The sequence below is a fragment of the Sycon ciliatum genome, chromosome 12 (genome assembly GCF_964019385.1).
Source record: "Sycon ciliatum chromosome 12, ocSycCili1.1, whole genome shotgun sequence".
NCBI classification, from domain to species: domain Eukaryota; kingdom Metazoa; phylum Porifera; class Calcarea; order Leucosolenida; family Sycettidae; genus Sycon; species Sycon ciliatum.
Window position 1 is genome coordinate 19292557 of NC_088654.1, and position 9446 is coordinate 19302002.

Genomic DNA, 9446 nt, shown 5'->3' on the forward strand with positions numbered 1-9446 from the left:
ACCCCTGTACTTTATAACCCTCAACCTCGTCCTTGTCTTGCACTATCACGGCGTACATATTTCCTCTCTATTTTTCCCACAAAGCCACCATGCTGTGGAATTGTTTACCGCCATCTCTCACTTCTATTTTATTTATTTATTTATTACAGCATCTCATAGCACAGTGAAAACACCGGCCAATACAAAGAGAGAGGGTGTTAGCCAACCACGGCAAGGAAGGGAGAAGGGGAGGAGAAAAAAAAAGAACCGGCATGGATAAGTAGTGATTGCAACAAAATGAGAAACACAAAATCAAAGTCAAGGCGCGACAAGGCTCTTAAAAAGGCGGAGGGAAGAAAGGTCCTTAGCTTCTTGGGGAAGTGCCAGCCATGCAGAGTACGCAGTGAAAAGGGGAGAGTGAAGTAGAAAGGAGGACTTGGGTTTCGGAAGGGAAAGGGAGTGTACTAGTATCACGTTGCCACGTCACGTCCTAATATGACGTACTGGCATGTGCTTCAGACTCATTACGTGTGGGTGTGCTGTGCACGCATGCATGCACCCCCTGAGCAGATAGAGCTCTCAACCACGCGGTGTTCAGTGGTTGTAATTATTATTGCAATGGCATGAAGACAGTTTCGACTTTCTATTTCTCTTCCCGTTACTTTAATCCTATCATGCATTCAACTTTGTAAACCATATGAACTGAGTGGGTGTTCGTTGTGTCGGGTGCACTCTGTGTGCGTGCTTGAGATTCCCCGACAACTTTGGTGCCGAAACCCGTTGGAAGTTCTGAAAGATGGCTTCGAAGTTGGATGGATTTATTCGCCCGTATCGGGGCAAACAGGACGACTTTGATGAGTTCTGGGCTAAGTTTCTGGTCTTAGCCAAGGCCAATAAGTGGGCCGATGACGCTGCCAAGGCTGAGCATCTTCCGTTGTTCCTGAGTGGACAAGCCTTTACGGTTGTCACTCAATTGTCTGACGAGGACAAAAAATCGCCGGCAAAAATTAAATCTGCGCTGGAGCAGGCATTTTGCCCCACGCCTGGTGCTGCCTACCGTTCATTTACGTCAAGGGCTTTGCGGAATGGAGAGCCTGTGGACGCGTACCTGGCAGATTTGAAGCGCCTACTTACGCTGTCTGGCCATAAGATTGCGGATAATTCAGATCCCGTGCTGATTGAGCAGTTCCTGAGTGGGTTGCCAGCTGATATTGGTCACCACGTTCGTATGGCGTCTGCTACGCAGAAGCTCACTGTCACTGATATGGCAAATCAAATCAGAGTCATGCAGGCATCCAAACTCCCAGAATCCCATGGTGCTGTTGCTGCTGCTAGCTCTCAGCCCAAGAAGTCGCTCGTGTGTTACCAGTGTAAGGCCGTGGGCCATGTGAGATCACAGTGCCCGAAGCGTAAGCCCAGTGTCACCTGTTATGCCTGTAAAGCGAAAGGGCATATTTCCAAGGACTGTCCGAACAAGAGTCGAGTTGGAAATGTCGCTGCTGGTCACGCGCCGCCTGAACGTACGGATATTTGCCTTGCTCTGGCAAAATCGGATGGAGACCTAGTTCGTGTAGCGGTGGACGTACAGGAACCCAGTACTGAGTCTAGTACGTGGACGCGTTTTGCCTCTGTGGTGGATTCTGGCTGTACTCGCACACTGGTGGAGTCGGCTGTTGTTGACCGATTGAACTTATCAGCTGCAGTTTCTCCCTGTCAGGACAAGCTGTTGTCTATCGACGGAACACCACTTACTATCCTTGGCAACGTCACGCTACGTGTGCAACGACTTGATGGAGCCGTCCATTTGCCTCGGATCACTATTGATTGTCTCGTTGTGCCCAACTTGTCGTCCTTGAACACGGACTTCCTGATTGGCACAGATACCATTGGCAAGGTCGGTGGCCTCACTCTACGTTACGACGGTCTAGGGGGCACGCTGTCCTCAGTTGTGTTTGGTCAGCAGGCAGGTGTCGCTGCCGGTGCATCTCCCCAACCCGAATCTGAGAAGCCTAACAAGCTTTCTCGTCACATCGATGTTACCGAGTCCGAGTCGACAGTCACCTTGAAGGCGAATGATTGCCTAGCTAACTGGTCGAATGAGCGTGGTCATTGGATTGCTCAGTGGTCGTGGAAGAGTGGCGTTGCACCCGAGCAGCACATTGGTTCCGGCATTGGAGAGTACTCGCGGAAGTCTCTAAGCGTCAGCGAGGAGGAGCAGTTTGCTTCAGAAATGAAGTTGTGGGTGGACAATGGATGGCTTGTCAAGTACGACTCCGAGGCATTCGGAGAGCCTGTCGCTGTCTTGCCGATACTTGCCGTTAGTCAGCAGCACAAGGCATCCACGCCGGTTCGGCCGTGCTTGGACTACCGTGCCCTGAATGCCTGTCTTGTGTCCCACCCCGGTGTCACCGCTCCAGCTTGTGACGCGAAACTCCGTGACTGGCGCAGACGTAGTGCCGACAGCGTTCTTCTCGACATCCGGAAAGCCTACCTGCAAGTTCGGATCCATCCCACCCTGTACAAGTACCAAACCGTTGTGTACAAAGGCGAGTTGTATACCATGACCCGCATGGGATTCGGTCTGAACGTCGCGCCAAAGATCTTGGACATGATTGTCCAATGGATTACCCGTGATCACGCCGACGTTGACAACTATGTGGACGACCTCTACGTCCCTACTGCCCAGACCGACATCGTCCGCCATGAACTCGCCAGCTATGGGCTTGAGACGAAAGAGCCAGAGCAGTTCGCAACTGCTCGTGTGTTGGGCCTACAGCTGTCCTCTTCTGATGTCGAAGATACAGTCACGTGGGAACGTCGTGCTGGTGTTGACCTCAAGTTGCCAGAGTCACCAACTCGTCGTCAAGTGTTCAGTTGGTGTGGCCGTGTGATTAGTCACTACCCGGTATGTTCCTGGTTACGCACGCTGTGCAACTACATCAAGCGGCTTGTCGGCGAGAACACATCGAAATGGGATGACCTCGTACCGCCTCATCTCGTGCAACCATGTCGTGAGGTCGAGTCTCGTGTCCGTCAAGACGATCCTGTGCATGGTGTCTGGTCTGTGCCCTGTGATGACACCACAGTGTGGCACGTTTGGTGCGATGCTTCTGGCCTGGCCATGGGTGCGGTTCTGGAAGTCAACGGCGCTATCGTCGAAGACAAGTCCTGGCTCAGACCTTCCGATGATAAGCGTCATATCAACATAGCAGAGTTAGACGCCGTCATCAAGTCGCTCAACCTCGCTCTGTGTTGGCCAGTGAAGAACGTGGTCTTGCACACTGATTCGCGTACAGTCCATGGCTGGTTGACGCAGTTGCTGAACAACATCCGTCGTGTTAAAGTGAGTGGCCTTCACGCTACGTTGGTTCAGCGTCGTTTGCAGATCATCGACGATTTGATCACTGTATCTGGCATTACAGTTGACGTTGAATGGGTCCGCTCAGAGGACAATATTTCGGATCAGCTAACCCGTGTCCCTACCTGGTTCCGTGTGCCGGACAGTCCTAAGAAGCCACAGCCTGATGTTGCAGCAGCCGGTGTTACCGTTCGTGCTCTCCCACCTCTTGCTATGGGTGACATCGCCACTGCCCAAGTTGCCGACGAGGCGATCTCGTCCGTTAAGGCCCAGCTTCTCTCCGGTGAACCGATTCCCAACTCCAGCTACAGCAGAGTCCGAACCCAGCTGGTGATTGAGGATGATGTGCTGTTTCGCAGCGTGAAATCGCCTCTCAACGATGTTGAGCTTGTGCCTGCCCTTCCCCAGAGTCTTACTGCCGATGCACTTGCAGTCGCCCATACTGTGAGTGGTCACGCCGGTTGGGAAAGTATGTGGCGTCTACTCCGTAGCCAATGCTATTTCCCTGGTATGGCACAGCGCTGCCGTGACTACGTGTCAGAGTGCACTACCTGCCGTGCGGCAAATCCTGCTCAACCTTGTCTACCGCAACCAACGCGACCTGTAACTCCCGATGGTCCCTGGCATGTTGTGCAAATTGACACGCTCGAGCTTGGTACCAACAAGTCTGGCCGATATCACTGCGTTCTTGTCTGCATTGACACCTTCACCAAGTGGGTGGAGGTCGTCCCACTTGTTCGCCATGATGCTGAGTCTGTCGCCGATGCATTTGTTAGTGTCTGCACTCGGTGGGGTCCTCCCCATGTTATCCGCTCCGACAACGGCACCGAGCTTCACAATGCCCTGATGTCATCCCTCTACAAGGTATTTGGGGTCAACGTGTGTTTTGGCGCAGTTCGCCACCCCCAATCGCAAGGTGCCGCAGAACGGTTCAACCAAACGCTGTTGACCTTGGTGCGGAAGGTCCTCGACGAGTCCAGTGATTGGCAGGTTGACCTAGCTATGCTCCTGTACTTCTACCGCAACAGGCCCCACAGTGTCACCGGTGTCTCACCTATGCAAGCAATGGTTGGCTGGCAGCCCCGCAGTCTCGTGGTGGATGCTACCCCAACAGATTGGTCGTTTCCCCGCTGGACGGAGGAAATACAGCGTCGCGCCTCAGCCATGTACGATCTCCTGGAATCAGAGTTGTCGTCCTGCGATTTTGTCGAGGAGCCAACTCAAGCGTTCTCGGCTGGAGAGTCTGTTCTCTTCCGCCGTCCACACCGGCACCAGAAACGACTCCCCGAATTCGAAGAAGGTTGGATCGTCAAGCGAGTCGTTGGTCCCTCAACTGTCGTGATTGGCCGTGGCACAGCAGAAAAACTCGTCAACACAGAGCTGCTGAAGCCTGCTGGAAGTCATTCCAGTCGTATCCCTGAGCCACTAGATGTAGCTAGTATTATCGATGACGAGCCGTTGGACCATGTGCCTTTGGCTGGTGTACCTGATGACACCGCTGGTGGTCGTCTTCTCCGCGACAGAGCCCTGCTCCGTGAGCCTAGTAGGTATGGCTCTTGAGACCACTATGTTCTCTGCTTTGTCCGAGTTTGGGTCTGACTCGTGACTCTAATTCGTGTTTTGGCCGTCTCTGACGATTGACGTTTAACCCTTTATGGACGGATTACTAGCACAGTACGCACCAGAATTACAAAATGTCAGTACAATTTTCAACTTTACCATGTCAAAACTTTGGTGTCCTTCACTTGATTTTCACAATCAAGGGCTCATTGGAAAGCTCTTGACGAGAGCAACGCCAGGGTACCAATCTCCATTATCCAGCCGCCACAAATCAGGCGCGGTAACACAGCAAAGTCGTCTCCAAGCCTGATATGCAAGCAAATTTGTCCCATCAACGCCATTCCACTCTCCTTCATCGCAGAACGCTCAAATCTGTTTGAGACGATTCAAACTTCAGCCGGCTACGTCATTATCATGTGCTGAGTCGCTCAAAGAGCACACGAAAAGGGATTTTCCCCCAAAATGGCGAAATGATTGATCAAAAATTTGAATTTGCCGAGGTAAGAATACGGCGTGCGATATCTCTGGCGTCCGACATCGTAACTCTTCGGCGATTGTTGCATTGGACAGCTTGGAGTTCCCGCTACCACGTAGACCCTTCGATTGTGGAATTTGCTCAAGAAACAATGGAGTTACGAAGTTACGAAGTTTCGATCTTATTAGATCGAAACTCGTACAGTCCGTCCACAAAGGGTTAATAGTGTGTGTCATAAATTTGGTTCTTTTGTTTTGTTTTCTCAATTTATTGGCTCCTATTCTGCGATAATTGGTACTGTTTTTTATCTTCTTCTCCTCATTTTTAGTGACAATTGTCACTAGGGGGCATGTACTAGTATCACGTTGCCACGTCACGTCCTAATATGACGTACTGGCATGTGCTTCAGACTCATTACGTGTGGGTGTGCTGTGCACGCATGCATGCACCCCCTGAGCAGATAGAGCTCTCAACCACGCGGTGTTCAGTGGTTGTAATTATTATTGCAATGGCATGAAGACAGTTTCGACTTTCTATTTCTCTTCCCGTTACTTTAATCCTATCATGCATTCAACTTTGTAAACCATATGAACTGAGTGGGTGTTCGTTGTGTCGGGTGCACTCTGTGTGCGTGCTTGAGATTCCCCGACAGGAGTTTCACGTGCTACGGGAAGAAAACTATAACCTGTCTCCCCGAATTCAAACAATCCCTCTTGCAGCACTTTCGCCGACACACTCACTACATTTATGGCACACCAACCCCATTGACTTTCGCCATTGCTGTGCCTGCTTATTTTTCTTTTGTGTTTCTCTCTTTGCACGCTTGTACTGTTTACCGAACAAGTGAAATTCTCATGTCAACATGTGTCAGCGCCACCCTGATTGGTTGGGTCAGCTGGCCAGAATGCCCAACTGCTGGCTTCCCGAGAAACTTCTATTTGGCTAGCTGCCCCTCACTCGTCCGCCATGCTGTCCATGGGGAAAAGCGGAAGGATGCAGCAGCGCTTGATCTCAAAGCCAAGGGTATCTCTCTCTCTATTCTAAATCTGACGGCAGAAGACAAACTATTGTGGTGCGCGGAGGTCGTGGAACATGCTGCTCCATACTCACCGCCACCACCAACAACAGCTATGGTGGCAGTCTGTGACACCTGCTCATGATCGTTCAGCTATGGTGGCAGTCTGTGACACCTGCTCATGATCGTTCTCCAAACCCTGTACACGTACTGTTATTTTGCTTGCCAACAAGTGTCTGTCGAAAAATTATCTACTAGTAGATAGAATCTACATTGTAATGATTGAGTGCGAGCCAGTGTTTCTCACAACCCATTTTTATTGTCTAGATGATAACTATTCATTGCATTCCCAACTCATCACAACCACGCGCTCTTCAGCCGAACCGTACAGACACCAGCAAGGACACTTCCGTTGAGAGATAATAATTATTGCTCCACGCCTCTAGACAGCTGTTTCGCTCCCTGTCGGAGCTCATCAGTAGAGGATGATAATGATGATAATGGAGGAATGATCATTCTTATACACAAGAAATGGCGCAAGTGCGCGCTTTCCACATATATCAATGGCATATGCAAGCTGCTAAAATGGTAAAGTGTGAGAACAGCGATAAATAATCATAGTACGCGCTCATTGGTGGAGAAACACACCACACAGGCGACGAAAATCTTACGCGGAATACTGATGCCAAAGGAAAGTACATGTATGTTGTTTATTATTATGATGTTGCAATGTCCATGTATGCAGTCCAGGCGAGACTCACCGCCGAGATCCCCCAACGCGACAGGCTCGGTTGCCGTTCAGGATTCACACCGACCTGTCCACCCGTCAACAGGATCGACAGCGGGAGGCCCCACTGATGCCGATGTCGATGCACACCAGGAAACTTGTAGTCGTGAGTGTGATACTAACACGTCCATCGGCAACCACTGACAAACGAGAGGCCAGCTGGGGCATTCACTCCAGTCAGGGATGCTTGGTCGACGCTTCGTATCAGCAGCTCAGCTCATTTTGATCAAACAAAGATGTTGCAGATGTGTCTTGCTTTTCTCCTTCCTTCTTCACCGACTCGTCTTGTCATCTCTCCTTCTTTCTTCACCGCCTCTTCGTGTCCACTCTGCTCTGCCACTAACGGCGCATTAAAACTTCAGAACTAAATATTGCGACAGAGCTTTCGGCCATATTTTCAATTCATTGCATTCCCAACTCATACATGTACTTTCCTTTGGCATCAGTATTCCGCGTAAGATTTTCGTCGCCTGTGTGGTGTGTTTCTCCACCAATGAGCGCGTACTATGATTATTTATCGCTGTTCTCACACTTTACCATTTTAGCAGCTTGCATATGCCATTGATATATGTGGAAAGCGCGCACTTGCGCCATTTCTTGTGTATAAGAATGATCATTCCTCCATTATCATCATTATCATCCTCTACTGATGAGCTCCGACAGGGAGCGAAACAGCTGTCTAGAGGCGTGGAGCAATAATTATTATCTCTCAACGGAAGTGTCCTTGCTGGTGTCTGTACGGTTCGGCTGAAGAGCGCGTGGTTGTGATGAGTTGGGAATGCAATGAATTGAAAATATGGCCGAAAGCTCTGTCGCAATATTTAGTTCTGAAGTTTTAATGCGCCGTTAGTGGCAGAGCAGAGTGGACACGAAGAGTCGGTGAAGAAAGAAGGAGAGATGACAAGACGAGTCGGTGAAGAAGGAAGGAGAAAAGCAAGACACATCTGCAACATCTTTGTTTGATCAAAATGAGCTGAGCTGCTGATACGAAGCGTCGACCAAGCATCCCTGACTGGAGTGAATGCCCCAGCTGGCCTCTCGTTTGTCAGTGGTTGCCGATGGACGTGTTAGTATCCCACTCACGACTACAAGTTTCCTGGTGTGCATCGACATCGGCATCAGTGGGGCCTCCCGCTGTCGATCCTGTTGACGGGCGGACAGGTCGGTGTGAATCCTGAACGGCAACCGAGCCTGTCGCGTTGGGGGATCTCGGCGGTGAGTCTCGCCTGGCCTGCATACATGGACATTGCAACATCATAATAATAAACAACATACATGTACTTTCCTTTGGCATCAGTATTCCACGTAAGATTTTCGTCGCCTGTGTGGTGTGTTTCTCCACCAATGAGCGCGTACTATGATTATTTATCGCTGTTCTCACACTTTACCATTTTAGCAGCTTGCATATGCCATTGATATATGTGGAAAGCGCGCACTTGCGCCATTTCTTGTGTATAAGAATGATCATTCCTCCATTATCATCATTATCATCCTCTACTGATGAGCTCCGACAGGGAGCGAAACAGCTGTCTAGAGGCGTGGAGCAATAATTATTATCTCTCAACGGAAGTGTCCTTGCTGGTGTCTGTACGGTTCGGCTGAAGAGCGCGTGGTTGTGATGAGTTGGGAATGCAATGAATTGAAAATATGGCCGAAAGCTCTGTCGCAATATTTAGATGATAACTAGTATAGATTTAGGAGAATAGAAGCAATACATTTTGTAGGGTAGTCACAAACATTCGTCTTACCGATTAGCAGACACGCTGGGATCAACATCAAGCAGCTGCACGCCGTTCACTGACTTCACTGCCGCCGCAATCCCCTCGATTACTTCCTTCCGGCGGCCCTCGGAGAAGTTAGGGACACACTCCAGTAGTGCTGCTCCTGCTGCCATGATGACTGACGCCGCAGCACAGTAGTTGTGTCCAAACGGGAAAGGAGACTTTTCAGTTTTGTTCTTCTTTGTCCTTCTTTTTTTTTTCATTCAAAAAATGAGCACATGGCGCGCGACATGTACGCATGCTATGCATGCTGCACGTGCACGACAAGATAATCCTGCCATGCGGGTCACGTGCATGCAACCAGCTTGGCAGTTAAAAAATTCCCCGAATTCCTGGCAAGTTTCTCATCTTTCCGCACTTTAAGCCGCGTTTTTGGCTGTTTTCTGCCGCAATTTCTTGCGCAAGTTTTCGAGCAGATTTTCCGCAGATTCCTGCAGTGACTGACAACACTAGAGAGGTTTTGCATTCCGAATTTCGGAATTATTTTCGGA

General features: G+C 50.0%; 1 protein-coding gene across 1 annotated transcript in view; it reads right to left on the reverse strand.

The window, feature by feature from the left end:
* Positions 1-9145, reverse strand: part of LOC135828901 (formimidoyltransferase-cyclodeaminase-like) — a 40173-nt gene extending 31028 nt beyond the window's left edge. Inside the window, exon 1 of the mRNA XM_065341334.1 lies at positions 8923-9145. Within this exon, the coding sequence (XP_065197406.1) occupies positions 8923-9068 (146 nt within the window). The 5' untranslated portion in view covers positions 9069-9145. The remainder of the gene's footprint in view (positions 1-8922) is intronic.
* Positions 9146-9446: the final 301 nt, after the last annotated feature.